Source organism: Neofelis nebulosa, chromosome 7 (genome assembly GCF_028018385.1).
Source record: "Neofelis nebulosa isolate mNeoNeb1 chromosome 7, mNeoNeb1.pri, whole genome shotgun sequence".
NCBI lineage: Eukaryota > Metazoa > Chordata > Mammalia > Carnivora > Felidae > Neofelis > Neofelis nebulosa.
This window is the reverse complement of record NC_080788.1, coordinates 147,739,833-147,757,500: the sequence shown is the minus strand read 5'-3', so window position 1 is coordinate 147,757,500 and position 17,668 is coordinate 147,739,833. Positions and strand designations below refer to the sequence as shown.

General features: G+C 61.9%; 2 protein-coding genes across 8 annotated transcripts in view; one reads left to right on the top strand and one right to left on the bottom strand.

The window, feature by feature from the left end:
• Window positions 1–17,668, bottom strand: part of PACS2 (phosphofurin acidic cluster sorting protein 2) — a 54,473-nt gene that overhangs the window by 25,016 nt on the left and 11,789 nt on the right. For all 7 annotated transcript variants that reach the window (XM_058740504.1, XM_058740499.1, XM_058740497.1 and 4 more), the window contains exon 2: window positions 392–479. In XM_058740504.1, the coding sequence (XP_058596487.1) occupies window positions 392–479 (88 nt within the window). The remainder of the gene's footprint in view (window positions 1–391; window positions 480–17,668) is intronic.
• On the top strand, window positions 11,476–13,730 carry LOC131517856 (proline-rich protein 2-like). The gene is made up of 2 exons (XM_058740521.1): window positions 11,476–13,454; window positions 13,579–13,730. The coding sequence occupies exon 1, from the start codon at window positions 11,974–11,976 to the stop codon at window positions 12,955–12,957; it is 984 nt and encodes a 327-aa protein (XP_058596504.1). The 5' UTR covers window positions 11,476–11,973; the 3' UTR covers window positions 12,958–13,454; window positions 13,579–13,730.

Here is a 17,668-nt window from a genome sequence, read left to right as displayed (position 1 = left end):
TCAGGTCCTCCTGGAAGAGTGATTTGTTGCAAGGCAAGATCCCACGAGGATCAGAGGGACAGAGAGGGGCCTGAGGATGACCAGCCCCGGGTCAGAGGTTGGCAGAGAAGGGCCGGCGGGCACTGGGCGCACATGCGAGGGTGTGGGCGGCACAATTCTGTTCCGGGAAGGCCCTTGTGCAAGTGACCCGCACACACACACTCGCGTCCCTCCACACTCCCCAGCCGCCAGCCCTTCACGCGGACAGGACTGCACCCTGGCTGTGTGGGGTCCAACCGTGCCAGAGCGCCAGGACCCTCCTCCAGGTCAAGCACCCAGGGCAGAGAGCTGGCCGTGTGGCCATGCCCCCATCTCCAGGACGGCACAGGCACCCTGGGTGGACTGCCCTCACCTGCATCTTGACGGCAATCACCACCGAGACCAGCTCCTTCTCCAGCTCTGTGAACACCACCAGCTTCTTCAAGGTCAGGCTGCACAACCTGCAGGGGCCAAAGGGCTGCTCAGCAGGGCCAGCGCCCTCCCACAGCCCCTGGAGCCCTAGGAAGGCCCGCCCTGGGCAGCTCCAGCCCCAGATGTGGCCCTCACATCTCCCCAGGGACCTCAGCTAGGCCCAGGGCTACCCTCAAGGCTCCCTGCAGGTGGTAGGTGCCACTGGGCATCCCCTTGCTCCGGAGGGTCGCAGGGAGCGGGTCTCCTGCTTGTGGGGGCTCTCGATGCACGTCTGGGGGCAGGGCAGCCCGGGAAGGGCGCGCAGACCAGGGAAGCCCCCCCAGGTACCAGCTGCCCACCTGCAGTCCCAGCTTCCAGCCTCCGCAGGCCCCGCCCACCCGGCCCCGCCCCCTCGTCTCGACCCCCCCCCCCCCCCCCCCCCCCCCCCCCCCGTCCCAGGCCTCCTGCCGGCCTGGGCCCTGAGCTTCCGGAACCCTCCCTTTCCCCACTTACCCTCCCACCCCCAGAGCAGGGGACTGGGAGGGGGGGGGGGGGGAGGGCGGGGCCCGGGTGGCCTGGGGGCACGCCCGCACTGTGCCCCGCCGTCAGTGGGGTCCCTTTCTTCTGTTGTTGCTGCGGCGTGTGCCTCGCCCACCTGACATTACAGGACCCCGTCCACGCAGCCTTTCCTCCCGGGAGGCACTGGGGCCTGCCCAGAACAACCCCACCAGGGGGTCCAGGAAGGGGAGCGGGGCTGCGGGGAGGGGCGCGGGCACGGGCGGGGGTGGGGGGGGTGGGCATCACGGAACTCAGCCGGGACCTCTCTCCACGGCTCCCTGAAACCCCGGCCGGGTTTCCCGCCCGGAGGCCAGTGGGCTGCTGACGCGACAGCACCACACCCAGGAGCGCCACCAGCCAGGGCTGCCGCAGCCGGCCACACAGCTCAGGGAGCCGGGCCGAGTCCCAGACACCTGTGCCGGAACCCCACGGGCCCTACTTGGGAAAGGCACTCCGTCCGTGCCCAGCTGAGTCGTCACTCAGTCCCCGAAGCGTGCGTCTAACCCCAAGAGGCAGGACAGGTGCGGCCGTGGCCAGGACGAGGGGTGCGGCCATCTGCTGACTTCGGAGACTCTTCCTGCTCACATTTCTACATCTGGACAGCAGGCAGCGACCGTGCGAGGCAGGTGGGTTCAGGTCTGGATATAGGCCTGCGTGTGGTCAACGGTGTGGCCTTGGAAAGTTCCGTGGGCTCCCTGAGCGCTTGCCAACCACCCACGGGGCAGAGATAGCCACCATGGTCCTGGGCATGGAGCTGAGACCCCACTGCCATTGTGGGCATGAAATGAAGAAGGACCCTGCTGTTGTGTGTTTCATTAGATTCTGTATTTATCTAGCTGACATCCTTTAATTACGGGCCAACTCCTGGCCAGAACCACTTCCATCTCCCCTGAATCCACAGCCCATACTCTGAATCCCTCCTTAACCAACCCTCAACACCAACCTAGTGTCCCTCTGCCCTAAGCACCCAGGGCCAGCCCCCAGGACCTGCTGCCTCCTGTTTCCAGGGGCTGGTGAAGGACAGTAAACTCTCCTCTCAACGGCAGTCACGTCTCTGATAAGCTAGGACCGGCACACGCCACCCATCCCCATCCCGGGCCGAACGCCAGCCTGTCACAACGCGGCACTCAGGGCCACGTGGCGGATGATGGTGACGGCACTGCACTCCACTGAGCCCACAGGGGCCAGGAGACAAGACGTGAGGGCCTCCCCCGGCAGCGAGGCAGGTGACTCGGCAGCAGGAGGGCTCCAGGCTGCGACGGCCCCGGACACGCGTGCGCCCTGGGGAAGCCCAGCCTGCTCTGCCCGGCAGGCAGCTCTGAGTCTGCAGGAAACAGACTGCCAAGACGTCGCGAACAACTGGCATTGCTTCATCTTTAAAGAACAGAAGTCATGTAAAGTGTGTTCTCTGACCAACACAGACTCCGCTAGAAATCAACAGTAAAGGGGCACCTGGCCACCTTGGTCGGTGGAGCACGAGACTCTTGATCTCAAGGTGGTGAGTTCGAGCCCCACGTTGGCCGTGGAGTCTACTTAAAACCAAAACAGAAAACCCAAACAGACAAAAAGAAATCAACAGTAGACAGGTGGCTGGAAACGCCAACCACTGGGGACAGCAGGCAGCGCTCGGACCCAGGAGGAAAGCTCAGAGGAGACCAGAAGTACCTTGTGGGGTCGTGAGTGAGATGGGAGCGGAGACCCCTGGGAGGCAGCTACAGCCACTCCTGTGCTCGCTCACACTGGGCAGTGAGAAAGGCCTCAAGTGCCCAGGCTGGGCTCCACCTCAAGATCTTGGGAGAGGAGCCAACGGAACCCAGAGCGAGCGGGCAAGGAAGTAAGGAGACAAAAGCAGTAACAAGAAATCAAAGACAGAAAAACAATACGGAAATAAAATATAGAGTAAAGGATAAAAGAAAACGGAAAACTGGTTCTTTGGGAAGAGCAATGGAACTGATAAAACCCCTAGCCTAACAAAGAAAAAAGAGGACAGAACCACCAATACCAGAAACGAAAGAAGGTCACAGGGTGTCAGGGACAAGGACCCCGGTAGACAGCGGGAAGTCTGGGGGCTTGCACACGACATAACGATACGTAACAGTGTGCGACGCGACCCCGAACCTACAAACTGCCATGGACCATGAACAGATCATCCCAACAGCCTAATCCATTAGACAAACTGAAGAGCAAAACACCTCCTGAAAAAGAAAACTCCAGGTGGATTTAACCAGACACCAAAAGATGAAACAACACCAATTGCATGTAGTATCTTCCAGAAAAGAGAAGAGGAAGGAATACTTCTCAACTCATTTTATGAGGTCAGCAATTACCCTGATACCAACACCAGACAAAAACATACAAAAAAAGAAACCTATAAACCAGTATTCCTTTATGAACACAGACGTAAAGATCTTCAACAAAATATTAGCACACTGAACTCATCATGTATGGAAAGAAATGAGTATAACATGTCACGACTACCTGGGTCTGTTCCAGGAAGGCAAGGCTTATCAACATTTATAACCAATCAGTGTAATTAACCCCGTCAACAGGCTAAATAAGAAAAACCATAAAATCTCCTCAACCGAATTTTAAAAATTGACAAAAGTCAATCCCATTTGTGATCAAAACTCTTGGCGAACTAGGGGCAGACGGGAACATGCTGAGTGGCCAATGTCGTGCTGGCGGCAGGACGGGCCAGCACCTGAGACCGAGAGGCAGGCCTCCCCCTCACCGGGGGTAGGCTGTCCCCTGCAGCACAGCACAGAGCTGAAGGCCTGCCTATGCAATAAGGCAAGAAAAGGAAAAACACAGCTCTTGTTTGCGTAACACAATAGTTTATGCAGAATAGCCCAAGGAATGTGGGAAAATGTGGAAGCCCCCAAACTAATGAGCTCACTAGCAAGATCATATGATACAAGTTCAAAAGATAAATAGTCCCATTTCTACATATTGGCAATGAACAACTGAAAGTCAGTTTCCTAAAACTGCCATTTGTAGGAACTCCAAAAACAAAAAGAAAATACCCGAACGTAACAAGACCAGTGTGGGACGTGCCAGCTAATGAAAGGGGCCAGCCAAGGGTTCAGCAAGTGGACCTGAGCCACCGCATGGGGCATCAGTGTTCCCCAGACTAGACCTGCAGACTTAGCACCCGTGAAATCCCAGCACCACTCTTTGGTAGCTACCAGTAAGCTGGCTTTTAAGTTCACGCAGAATGGCAAAGGAACTAGGGTAATCAAAAGGACTCTAGGGGCTCCTGGGTGGCTCAGTCGGTTGGGTATCCAACTTCGGCTCGGGTCATGATCTTGAGGTTCTTGACTTTGAGCCCTGGGTCCGGCTCTGTGCTGGCAGCTCAGAACCTGGAGCCTGCTTCAGATTCTGTGTCTCCCTCTCCCTCCCTCTCTCTCTCTCTCTCTCTCTCTCTCTTTCTCAAAAATAAACAAACATTAAAAAAAAAAAAAAAGGACTCTGAAGAGGAGAACCGAGGAAGGTGAGGGCTGTCCAGATCCGCAGGGACCTGCGTGCTGCTCGCAGGGCAGAGGCAGGGAGGTACAGGACAGACACAGGAAGTCCACTGTGCTAGACTTCACCAAAATTTTGTGAAAAATGGAAAGAGGCTAGGACTGGCAGAAAATACTTGCACGCTGCGTATCTGACCAAGGGTTTAATCCACAATATATAAAGAACCCTCAAAACTCAACAGCAGGAACATAAAGAATCCAATTAAAAAACAGGCAAAAGATTTGCAGATGCTTCACCAAAAAAGACATACAGACAGTAAAGCAGCACATGAAAAGATGTAAATGAAAACCAACAAGGTCCCTGCCCCACCCCTACTGCAGGGGTGGTTCTGGGTGGACTGTCCAGTGTCCTGAGCCTGGTTGAGGGGGTAACATGGACCTCAAAGCTGGGGACAAACACGGCGGCAGGCTGAACTTTACTGTAAGTTGTAAACAGTAAGTTTTCAAAAATTAAAAGATGCCACAAGACCCAAGGGAGGCCTTATCTGGGTCCTGCTGCGAATAAACAAATGATCTGAAATGCCCACACAGCCCCTCTTTGGGTCTCGAGCTCCTCAGGGCTTTTCACGACGCCTGTTTCTAGACAACTGGTTAGACTGGGCAGGGGCTGGGGTGGGCCCAGCATCTGCTTTCCACAGCTGGGACGGACACGACTGTGTCTGGGGAGTACAGTGGCACCCCACTCTGACGTGTCCTCGTCACAGGGACCCCTCGAGAGGCCACGAACAGAGCCTCGGGCTTTCTGTGGGAAGGGAAGGGTGTCTCTTCTCGAAGCCTCTGCAGGCGACTCGTGGCCGTGCAGAGGGTCCGTCTACACTGCCGCTGACCGGCTTGCCTCCAGAGTCACGCCTTCCGGATGGGCAGGACAATCACAAGCCATTTGGATTTCCCTCTTTTTTCTTTCTTTCTTTTTTTTTTTAAATTCTAAGATACGTTTGAGCTGATGCGACGTGCAAACAACATGAGAAGCATCCAAGGAGTCATTTGCATACAGACACTGAGCCAGATGGAAGAAACATCACTTGTTTTTGTACAAGATGGGTTCGGAGAGAAAGGCCTGAGGGCTGGGTTATAGATTATAGCCAAGGACGAGATTCATTGCATAACACCAGGCCCGCAAGGAAATCATGAGCAAATCCGCTGAAAACACCCCACCAACGATGATTCATCACTAAGCTGGGGCTGTTACTGTGTCAGACGCCCTGCAACGTAGCAGCCTCAGCAGTAACAGAAAAGGAGGCCGCGCTGTCAGTACGCCCACCGTGCCCCCAACGGGCGAAAACCCGGCATCCCATCTGAGGGACACCGGCCCCCCGCCTGCCCTCTCCTCCCTCTGGGATGGCGTCTGCTCGGGACTGGAAAGCCCACTGCACAGCCAACCCCGGAGGAGCGCGGTCTGGCTTTCTGAGGCACAGAAGCGTGGGGCTTCCAGAAGCACCGCGGTGACATCACTAACGCCCACCCATCCCACGCCGGAAATCAATAACCCCTCTGCGTTGACTTCAGATCTTTTTAAAGAGATCGGGGCCAGAACCACAGACACCCGCCGTGTGCCCGCCATGTGCCTCCCCGCCCCGCCCTCCTTCCCCTTTGCGGGAGCCACCATGGCGGGGGGGGGGGGGGTCTCCTTCCAGGAGTCGGCCAGCCGTCCCCCAACCGCCCCCCCCACCCTTCCCCCCCAGAGGCCACAGTCCTGCCTGGCGGGCAGCCGGGTGAGGCCCCTGAACAGCCAGGTGGTGGAACCTGAGCAGGGGTGACGTGTGGCTCCCCCCTTGCTCGTTCCTTCTCCAGGCTGCGGTGTCTGGGCCCAGGCAGCCACCCTGACCCAGACATGGACGCGACGTGCCGTCCGTCCCTGGACCACAAACACCTGTGGGGCTACCCCAGGTGGGGGGTGGGGGTGGGGAGGCTCAGTTTCTGGTTCCCCGATGGTGCCAGACTGCCAGGCACACTGTTGTCACCACACACACACACACACACACACACACACATGCGGCAGGGCATGGTTTCTGAGGTGGCACGGCGCACGTCCCACAGCCTACGTGTCTGTGACGTGTCCTCTCCACCCCACACCTGGTTTCTCTCGGACTGCGGCAGCGCTGGACCACCTAATAAACGCGAGCTCCCGTACCACGCGAGCACTTGGCCTGTCCACCCTCTCCGGGTGCCTGCAGACACACAACACGCTCTGGTCCACACGTGCTCCGAGGGGCAGCCACATGCAGGGGGCTGCGTGGTCCGGGCTCTGCCCAGGGCTCCCAGGTTACGGGACTAATGTGCATCCTACTGGCCTAGGGGCGTGCTGACCCGCACACACACTCGGGGGCCCGGGACGGCCACCAGGACCCAGGCGGCTTCCGGAGGCGGGAAGTCCAAGACCAGGACACCGGCAGGACCGCACCTGGGACAAGGGTCCGTCCCAGGCCTCTGTCCTCGGCTCGCGGGCGGTGGCCCTCACACCCCCTCCCTTTGCACACGTGTCCGTGGCTGTGCTGCGCTAGGACCCGCCTAACGGCCTCGTGTTTCCCAAACGTCCTGACGAACGGTCTCACCGTCTCAACTTACCACCTCTGCAAGGCTGCGACCACACTCGGCCCCGAGGTGCTTCTGGAGTTAGGGATTCGACGTGTGATTCGAGGGGGAGGCAGTGGGGCTCGGGACGCTCACCAACACCCCGAAGCAGCAGTCTTTCCGTCTGGGTCTGTGTTTCCCCCTTGCGCTTGCTGCCGGGAGGTGCCCATGGCCACGAGCACGGCCTGCAGCCCGTCCGTGCCCTCCGCCCGTCCCTCTCGCGCGGTGTCTTCTTACCGCCCAGGACTCATCTCTGGAGGCACTCGCGGCAGATACCGTCTCCTGGCCGCAGGCGGTCACGCGAAGGTGTTTCCCGCGTGCTTACGTAATAAACGCGACTCATGGTTTAGGCCTCGGGGCACACTCTCGCGCTGTTCTTTGAGCCCGGCCCCCTCCTCCCGACGGCTCCTCCTGCTTTGACGCCCAGGGCATTCGGGCGCCCCGGGCCGTGCTGTGTGTGCAGAGACGGTCATTTATGGGTGGGGTGTCCGGCGGTCCCCTAGTTCAAGGGCTCGTCCTGTCCTTACGGACGCCCGGGCCCTCTCCGAAGCCCGCCGTGGTCCCAAGGGTGATTCTGCGCTCATCCGCCTGTACTTGTGCCAAACTCACAGTATTAACTAGTACAGCCTATTTAAACAAACACCCGTCTGCTGAGGAAGGAAGGTGTGCCGCCAACGCGGACACCCTTCACTCTTGCCTAAAGCCGCCGGTCTGTTCCACGTAAACTGTAGGCTTAGCTCACGGGGGTCTTTCCCTGCCTGGGTCCTCGTGTGCCTGACTTCTGTCTGGGCAGCGGAGTCTGTGCACCCCTCACCCAGGTGCTTCCTGTCCTGGGGCGAGTGCCACATGCCTTCGAGGCCCGTGTCCACTTGATTCCTAGACAGACACCCCTTGTTCTCGTGACTAAAGCTGCTTTTATTTTCCAGCTGTTACTGCAGGCATTTCGACACGGACCCTGGACGCTGATCTTGGACCAATCAACATTACAGAACTCCTGTTTTCAGGGTCCTACTGCCCTTATAAAGTGGATGCCTTTCCAGTCTCTGCAGCACTTTGTAGGAGACAGGACTTATCTCTTAAAGAGTTGGTGAAATTCACCAATAAAACCATACGACGCTGTTTAGGGAACGGGAGGTTTTAACGCAACTTGACTAAATTGTAGTGTAATTCACGTTTTCTCTTTCACCAAGTCAGTTTTTCATTCATGATCTCACCAACTGCCCTCTCAGGTTTCGTATTAATCGGCGTTGTCTGCCGCGCTCCTGACGTTTCCCTGCCAGCTCCTCCCCACCACGTCTGTATGTGCGTTCTCCGACTCTTCCCCCCTTTTGCCAAAGGCTGGCCACGTTCTCGGCCTTTCCCCGCAGTGGGCCTCCGGCTTCGTTAAGTCACCGTTGTTTCTATCTCATGACGCTGGCTCTTTGCCACCTCCATTTTTCTGTCTGTCTTAGACTCACGCTGTTCTCCACATGCCCGTGACGGACGCTCACTAGGTCCCCAACATCTGCACTCCGAATGGGGGTGTCCGTGCTCAGGAGCGACGCTGGCGTGGGGGCAGCAACACGGGGTTCTGGACTCCACCATCCCATGCGCACCACCCCATGCGAGGGGCTGGGCAGGGCGGCCGCTGTTTCCTGCGACCCCACCACGGACGTGCCGCTGGGGCCCACCAGCCACCCCCGGCCCCCTCCCCGGCTCCAGCCCGGCCCTGGGGCCTCCCTCGTGCAAGTGGACCTCCCGGGGATCTCCTTGGTTTGTTCAAGCGTGGGTGTGCGCCCAACAACGGTTTCCTCCTCTCTCTCCAAGGCAGCCGGCCGGGCCCCGGGCAAGGTCATCCTACGTGTGTGTGTGTGTGGGGGGGGGGGGGGGGCGGTTAATGTGAGATGCCTGTGTCTCTGCGTACGAGGCCCTGAACACACACTTCGCTCCTCGGGGTCTCTGGTTCCCGCCGTGAGGGAAGAGCCCACCCACAGGGCAGCCAGCCACGGCAGTCGGCAGGGGCTCCCCTGACCCAGGACAACTGGACGCCTGGGCCGGGCTGTAATCGGGCTGGAGCAGGCGCCAGGCCCCCTGCCCCCGGGCCTCTGTCTCTGCACCAGGTCCGGGCACTACGGCTTCCGAGTGTTCTATGGTCAGTGGTCTTCGTGGGGGGTCAGGGGGTCAACAGGACGGAGCCCCTGGAAGGAGGGCAGGCCTCCCGGCTGCCGCAGGGAGCCCCCCACGCCCAGGCCACAAACAGAAGGGCCGGCTCGGGCTCCGGGCGGAGGATGGACACCTGGGTCGTGAGGGCCAGCGTCTGGAAGAGGAAGGTACCGGCAGGTGAGAGGGGACAGCAGTTGGGGGCAAGGGTGGAAGCGAGATGGTTGCACAGGAGAGGGGACTCGGGGGGGGGGGGGGTGGGCCACGACCACTCGAGGTGACCTGTACTGGCAAGGGCACAGGACCTGGAGGGCGGGGACCGAGTGCGGGATCGAGGTGAGTGTGAACTGAGCCATGGGACCCTGGGACAGAAGGCTGGCAGGGAGGCCAGGGCGGGGAGCAGAGCACCCTGTGAAAGGGAGAGCGGGGTGCAGGGGCCTCCCCCTGGGCCTCTCAACATGGCCCCACAGGCCAGAACACGCATGGCGGGGGGGGGGGGGCAGGGTCAGGCGCTCTGCCCTGGGGTCAGGGAAGGTGCCCTGGGGAGGGCAGGTGACAGGAGCCAACACCGTTCCCTCAGGGCGGTGACACGAGGTGGGGGACAAGATCCCGAGGCCCCCTGGTTTAAGTGAGTTGCAGAATAAGTGAAATTACAGAAACTTCACAGAAACCTGATTTTGCAGAAATTTTATACACGCGAGGCCTGCAAGGCCTTTCCACCTCCACCGGAGCGTCTTGTGGTGGCTGGGAGGACGCCCACCCGCCCCTCCCCCAGTCCTGACCTTTGGGACCCACGCGCTGGCCCCACCGCTCCCCATTACTGGGCCAGCACCTGCACCCCCGCCCCCCAGGACCTCAATTCCAAGCTGGAGGAAAAGCCCCGAGGGGGGGGGAGACAGAGCTGGGAGCAGCACAGGGAAGAGGGACCCCCCCACACACACATCCTCACGTGTGACACACACCAGAGACGGGAGCCCGTGCAGATGCAGTGGCCTAGGAGGTGTGTGTGCCACTAACCGAATTACTCACGAGGAGCTGCGTGGGGACAGTTCTCCAAAGGTGGGGTCTGAGTGGGGCACCATGGGGGTCCCTCGGGCTCCAGGAGGTCAAGGGACAGAGGAAGGTCAGTCCCCACCTGTGGGGGGTCTGGTTGGCCTGGGGCTTTGGAGACCACACCTCAGTCTGCAGGCAGACCTGTCACGTGTCTCGTGGGCTCCCCTCTGGGTCTCCAGCTGAGTCCAGCTGGACACTGAGGGTCAGAGCTGGTCGACACCACGGTTTCAAGTCCTGACCCCTCCGTCTGTGAGTGTTAATCGCTACAGCATTATTTTGGGGGACAGTTTGGCAATGTCCAGTTCCCTTTATTGAAGTAAAACATACGTAACATAAAATTTACCGCTTTTAATTGTGCAGTTGGGAGGCATTAAGCACGTTCACACTGTCACACGTCCATCACCACCGTCCGTCTCTAGAACTTTCCATCGTCCCCAACCTGAAACTCTGTTCCCGTTCAACGCTCACCACCACCCCCCTCTGTCCTGCTCTGTGTCCGTATGGACCCGACTCCTCTAGGGACCTCGCAGGAGTGGAATCTGTGTCCTCTAGGACTGGCTTGTCCTTCAGTGCAGTGTCCTCGCAGCTCACCCACGTGTGAGCAGGGCCAGAATCTCCTCCGTCTCTAAGGCTTGTTTATTCACTCACCCCGTGATGGACACGGGCCGCTTCCGTGGCCCAGCTACCGTGCATCATGCTGTTTCCAGTTCCTTCGGGACACCCAGCCGGGAGCGCGGCTGCTGGGGGCTGTGTGCTCAGCACCTCCCCTGTGACCCCCAGGCTACACCAATTACGTTCCCCCAACAGGGCACGGCGTTCTGGTTTTTAACGTTCGGTCAACAACTTTCGCCAGCAGGGTTCTCCCACAAACAGGGCTCCACAGCGCCACGTGTCCCCCAGGCCCGTCCGGAGAGTGGGGACACCCATGTGCTGCACTCACTCACTCACTCGCTCACCGGCTCACTCACTGGCTGCAGACTCTGAGCAGACAGTGCGTGGAGAACACACTGACCCCTCAGAGCGGAGGGGCCGACATGTCAGGGGCCGCGTCCCCACCTGGGCCCTGCCCGCAGCTCGGCGCCTGCATGGCCGGGGGAGGGGCCCAGATGACGGATCCTGCCGGGAGGAGCGCCAAGACCCCCGTCTTCTCCACAGGCTGTGCCTGCTCCTGGGGTACCGGGGCTCCTGCAAGGGGCCTCCAGTTTCTTTTTTGTCTGTTCCCACCTATTTCAGCTCCAGTCTCCAGTTCTTCTCAGCTTCGTCTGGCCCCTCGTGCTGAGCCTTCTGCGTCTGCCATTGAGTTCCGGCAGCCACGGCGGAATGTTCTGGAATGTTCTTTCACCAGACCCTCCCATCCCCATTTCACAGATGCAGGCGTGTGCCACTGTTGAGTTCTGCCCCCCGCCCACCCACTCTCCGTTGCTCTGCTGGGCCTGGAGGCCGGTGGCTGCTAGAATCTAGAGCAGGGACCAGGAGGCCACCAGGCTCCAGCCTCTGCCCTGGGCGTCTGTGCCTCGGCTCCACCCTCCCACTACTGGTTGACCCGGTGGCCCTGATCCTCCTCCCAGGGCTCCTCCTGAGGCTCCAGCCCTCCTTGGCTCTGCCGGGCCTCAGGAGGGGGCACACCAGCACCTGTGCCCACTCTGGTCTTCTGTACCCTTCCCGCTAAGATGGAAAGTTCCCAAAATGAAGCCTCTCTCCAATGTGTGGCCTGTGTCCTCCAGACCACCCAGGGGTGAAGCCCAGGCCTCCTGCCCCTGCCTCTCCCCATCTCTTGGATGCCCTCCGTTCTGTCCTCCTCTGCATCTGCCCCGTGGCTCCGTGCGGTCCTGCTGGTGCCCGCTGGTATGGAGATGCCTCGCTGCCAGAGCCTGGTGCCTGCCCCCGTCCGGCCTCTGGGCAGGCCCGACAGGCAGCGTCGACCGAGACTACCTGCACTGCCGGCCCAGGATCCGAGCCTGCCCGCGCTCAGCCGCCTTGTGACCCCCGCCACCCTATCCCCCGCCCCAGGCGGCGACCAGGGCCCTGCCGCCGTGTCGCTGCCTCTTCTCCCCTCACCAAGGGCCCTCGGGGCTGGGAAACGTTCGCTTCCCACCGTCTGGACTGGCCCCAGGAACCAGAACAGCACCCCGCGCACACAGGCAGGTCCTCGCCCAGGAAGACGAGAGCCAGGGACACCAAGCCGTGTGGAGGAAGGCGCAAGACCCCAACTCTTCCTGAGATGGGGAAATGCGGACGCCAGCACAGAGAGGTCAGAGATGCGGACCACAGATGCGGGAAGACAGCTGCTAGCAGACAAAGGGCCAAAGTCCCGGGAACAAAGCCTCTCACAGAAGCACAACAAAGAGACAAACAATCCACAGAACGGGGGCGATGGCCACAAAGAGGCGACCCACAGAAGTGCAGACCCACGACCCCAATGACCTCAGGCTCCAGAACCTTCCGGGGCTCTGCTCACCCCTTGCTGCCCGGAGCCCCGAGGGCACAGCAGTTCGTACTTCTCACCCCCCACCGCGAGGGACACCTCCCGTGTGCACCTCGGATTTGTGAAATGAGTCAGGGCAGAAGACCCTCAGCCCCCAGCGAGTGGCCCCCAGGAGTGGCGGACTGTCCCCCGGGACGTCCACACGCCCGCCCGTCTGCCACACGCCGCAGCCCACCGCCCGCCACCGCTCCTGAGCCGTGAGCCTGGCTCCCCCACCCCCACTGGCAGCCGGGGTCCGGGCAGACCACGCGTCACACGGGCTCACCTGCTGCTGGTCTCGAATCTACGACCACCCGAGCCCCATGTCTTAGAATCACTCTCAGAATCACCGTTTTAAAGTGTTCGAGTCGGTGGCACTTAGTACACGCAGAGCGTTGAGCAGCCGCCGCCTCCAATTCCAGAACATTCTCGTCAGCCTGCAGAGAAAGCCCTGCCCCTCGGCCGTCACCCCCATGGCCTCCCCCAGCCCCTGGCGGCCAGCAGTCTGCTCTCCCCTGTGGGTCCCCCTGCTGGGACGGTTCACAGAAAGGGAACCGCTCGACAGGCGGCCGCAGCGCCTGGTTCTCCACCGAGAGCCTTTTCCAGACTCGTCCGTGCTACATCCACGTTCCTCCGTGGGCAGGATAACCCTCTCTGCACGTCTTGTTCGCGCATCATCCACCGATGGACGCGCGGGTCGTCCACGCCTTCTGGCAACTGTGAGTAGTGCTGTGAACATTCAGAGGAGTCCCCCCTTATCCGAGGGGGGCGCGCTCTGAGACCCCCTGAATCCTCGGGCAGTCCTGACCCCCACAAGCACATGCTTCTCCTCTCCACACACAGCCGGGACAAGGGTGAACTTACAAACCAGGCACAGGAAGGGGTCAACAACCGTGGCCGGCCGTAACGGGACAATCCTAGCGATACGCCACAAGGGAGGCCGCGTGACCGTGGTGTCCTGCAGCCCAGGATGACGGGGAACATGAGATGCCAGGGACGAGGTGACTGAGGTGAGTGGCGCTGGCTTGTGACCAAGCGTGAGGCAGCACTGCCCTCCAAGCACCGTCGGGGGGACCGCCACCCTGCCCCAGGTGGCGGCTGACGCCCGTGACGGACTGCTGGGCGGGCTTCGGCTGGAGTCCCTGCCCCTCTCAGGAAAGACCGGTTTGCCGGGCCACGTGGTAACTCTGCTCAACCTTCTGAGGGCCTGCACACTGCTCCAGGGTGGCCGAGCAGGGACCCCGCCAGGCCCAGCCCTCTGGATGGCACCCGGCGCCTGCAGGGACGAGATCACTTTATGGGTTTCTGCAAAACAAGCAGCACCGGGGCTGGCCCTCTGAGCAGAGGCCGACTTCCACTGTTCTCCTCCAGGCACCGGGGGAACGGTTGAAACCGCGGCCACGCGTGGGGCGCACCTCCGGGGTCCCAGACGCGCTGACTCTGCGTTTGGCAGGAGGGAAAACCAAGGGGCCCTTTGTCTTCAGGAGCTGACCCGCCTGTGCGGTCGCGTGTCTGCCCTGGTGGGAGCGGGGGCTCTGTGCTGGCAGCTGGCCGGGGACGCCCACGCTCTGCCCACCTCTCGGGGAGCAGCCAGCCCAGGAGCGGGGCCGGGGCGGACGCGGAAGGCCAGCCTGCCCCACGCAGGCCCCAAAAGTGCCGCAAGTCTACGCAGCCGGACCACGGCCTAGTCTCGGGGCAAGGCTGGGGCACGTGGAGGCCTGGAGCCTCGCGTTTGGCCCAACGTGCTTCCTGTAGAAACGTGCCAGCAACGGCCAGCCGTGGCCAGCTTACAAGAACAAGCTCCGCAAAGGGCTAAGGGCTCCTGTTCCACCCACGTCCTGAGCATAGGTCACCTGCCCCTGGCAGCCCAGGGTGGCCGCTCTCTCTCACTGGCCCGGCTCAGCTTTCTCTGCTGTCCGAGCCTTATCTGGACACGGCTGCTTCCTGCTAATCCGGAGGCAAGGTCAGAGGTGCCGTCTCAGTGTCTCTGCTGGCTGGCATGTGGGGCCAGAGTGGCCTTTGTCACCGAAGCTGGGAAGCCCTGCAAGGGGGATGGAGGAGGAGCGGCTGGGTCACCGTGAGCCCACCTTCGGGCCCCAGCCCAGCCAGCCTGCCCACGGTGGGGCCAGGGCGCAGGAGGAAGGGCGAAGGAGCCGGTCCCCGAGCGAGGTGTTGCTGTCGGAGGCCAGCGTGGCCACCCGCAGGGAGGAGCCGGGCACTCGCAGAGAGCACTGCGTGTCCGTCAGGGAGAGCTTCAAGGGGGCCTGGGACCCCGAAACTCCAGCCAGCCAGCAATGCAACCATGTTACACAAGGGCATTGGCTGTCGGCCAATGCCTGCTCTGGGACCAGCCACGGGGAGGTCTCCTGGGCCAGTGTCCTCCACCTGGGTGACCCAAATGCCCCAGAGGTCACCCTCGGCCCCTCATCCTCCAGCCCAGCAGCCTCAGGCATGAGGGGAACCCCACATGGTCTCCGGCAGGCGAGGCCCTGCTCAGCGCTCTCCCTCCCGCCTGCTGAGGCCTTTACTTTAGCAGAGGCGGCCCCGGCCAGCGCCTGGGAAGAGAAGGACGCCATACGGCAACAGGGGTGGGGACGGCAGGCTGGGGAGCCCCCAGGGCACCTCGGTCGAACCCTGTGTCCCTCCAGAGTGGCCTGCAGGCTGGACTTCAGGGACATAATGATGGTCCTGGGTGGCCCTGCTCCAGGCAGGTGATGCTCGGCCAGCTGCCGGCCCTAGGGTCTGCCCAGACAGGGTCAAGCGCCAGCCTTTCTCTGGCCAAAATCCACCCGCTTCCCGCCCCTCCCTGACAAGGGCAGGGAGGGGTGTGAGCACACTCGGTGGTGAGCCTGGAAGGGGGCGGCCTCGCTTTCCAGCTCCTCTGGCTCCCCCAGGGGCTCACCCCCCCAGCCAGGCTTGCCCCAGGCACGTCCCCGGGCTAACCCAGAAAGCAGCCGGAACCTTCTCTCTGGGGACAACAAGTGCCCCATGTTGGACAGTACCGCCCTGAGCGATGGGTGTCCACGAAGGCCAAGAGGAGCGGGACCCACGCTGACGGCGGGGCGCTGTGCCACAGGCTGTCCCCCCGACGGGCAGGCTCAGTGGAGCGGCAGAACCAGCCCTGCTGGGCATGGAGTGCTTCCAGCTCGTCTAATGACAACAGTGCGCCCGGGGCAGCCCGACCTCCCAGAGGTGAAGGGTGGCGTGGGACCCCGAGGGGCAGCGGGTGGGTGGGAGTCATGAGGCGAAGGAGCTTCTGTGGTCCCGGCACCTCTGACGCCTTACACCAGGGGTGGCCCAGCAGAGCCCCAGGCCGAGTGGGCGCTCCCCCCTGGAGCCCCTGCCAGCACACAGCACAGAGCCCCGGCACCGCACCCCCCACGCCGGGCTCTGCTGGGCCCCAGGTCGAGGCAGATAAGGAGCCGCGAGGCCGCCCGCAGGAGGCCTGTGTCGGGGAGCGGGAGAGTGCACGGCTGCGGGCGTCCCCCCAAAACCCCGGGGGGGCAGTGCGTGCCGCACGCTAAATTTTGTTTCCCCCCAAATTCATGCTGAAACGGCCCCCCACCTCTGGCATCATGGCGGTAGGAGGTGGGACCTGGGCGGTGAGGCCCGGGCGGGATGGACCCCAGGCTGCCGGACTAGGACCCCCACAGGCACTGCTCCATTTGTGCCGTGAGGCGTCCCTAGGGAAGCCTCCACCAAGGAAGCCCAGGTGCCCCAGGACTGCTCCCCTCCCCACCGAGAGGGCAGCAGGGGTCCGTCCCGCAGGAGCGTGCTGCATCTGTAACGACCGCGTCAGGGGCCGGGTGGCAGGGCAGTAACGTGCAGGCTGGCCCGATCCGGGACAAGGAGAGGGACAGCGGTGACGCTGACCACGGATTCGCGCCGTGCGCACCAAAACCACAGGAAGCCCTTCCAAGCAACCAGAGAGAACTCCTTCCCCACGAGGAACCTCCAGCAGGCTTCTCCCCAACTTCTCAAAATCGCCGCAGAGGCCAGAAGACAGAAGCATCCGAGGGCCCCGGGAGGGCGGGGCAGAGGCGAGGCCGTCCCCTGTGGCTGTCTCGCAGGGGCCAGGGTGGCGGGGAGGGGGCGGCTTTCCCTTCAAAGGCAGCGCAAGCCAGTAACAGACAAATGGACAGAAAACTTTCCTGGAGACGCTAATAAAGGAAGGCAAATCAGTCTCGATCGGTTTCCTCGGAGAAAAATGGCCAAAAACGCAAAGAGAAGGAAGCACGACAAACGTGTGTGACAGGTGCCGCAGACGTACAGACCTGGAGTCAGAAGTGGGTTTGTGCGAGAGAGCGGCCCTCCCGGGCGGGGCGGGGGCTGCCGCGGGCACAGCTGGCCAGGCAGTGCTGAGGACACAGTGGGATTCGAGCAGAGGACAGAAATGACAAGGGGCCCGTCACCAGGAAGCCGAGCCGAGCCGAGGCCAGCTCCAGCCACGCCAGACCACCTGCGCAGGGCGGCAGGCGGCGCAGCCCCGGCGGTGACCTGGGAAGTGGGCCAGGGTCCACGGGGGGGGGCGGGGGGGGGAACGCGTCGCCAGAGGCCCACGAGCAGGCAGCGCGGCTCCGGCCGGAAAAGGACATGAGACGAAGTCTCCAGGAAGCCCCGTCCATCCCTCTCACAAACCTGTCTTGGGCTTCTCGCACATCCAGCCCACTTGGGCTGTGCCCTCCCCCCCGCCGCCCCGGGAGCCATCAGGCTGCCAGCAACACACAGACCACGCGCTGCCTCCGCCAGCACCAGGACCCCCTCCCTCACCCCGTGCCAGCCCCCAGCCCAGCAGCCCCTCCTCCCCACTGGTTCCACCCGCGAACACCCACTTGGTCAGCAGCTGTGCACCTGAGACGCTGGCCACGGCCACGGACTACCCACCCAGGTCCACAGCAAGGCCATGCGGGCTCTGGCGCTCCCGGGTCTGCGC

Excerpts from the sequence above, each read along its gene's own strand:
- LOC131517856 (XM_058740521.1), top strand. The coding sequence starts at position 11,974 with ATGTGTGGCCTGTGTCCTCCAGACCACCCAGGGGTGAAGCCCAGGCCT.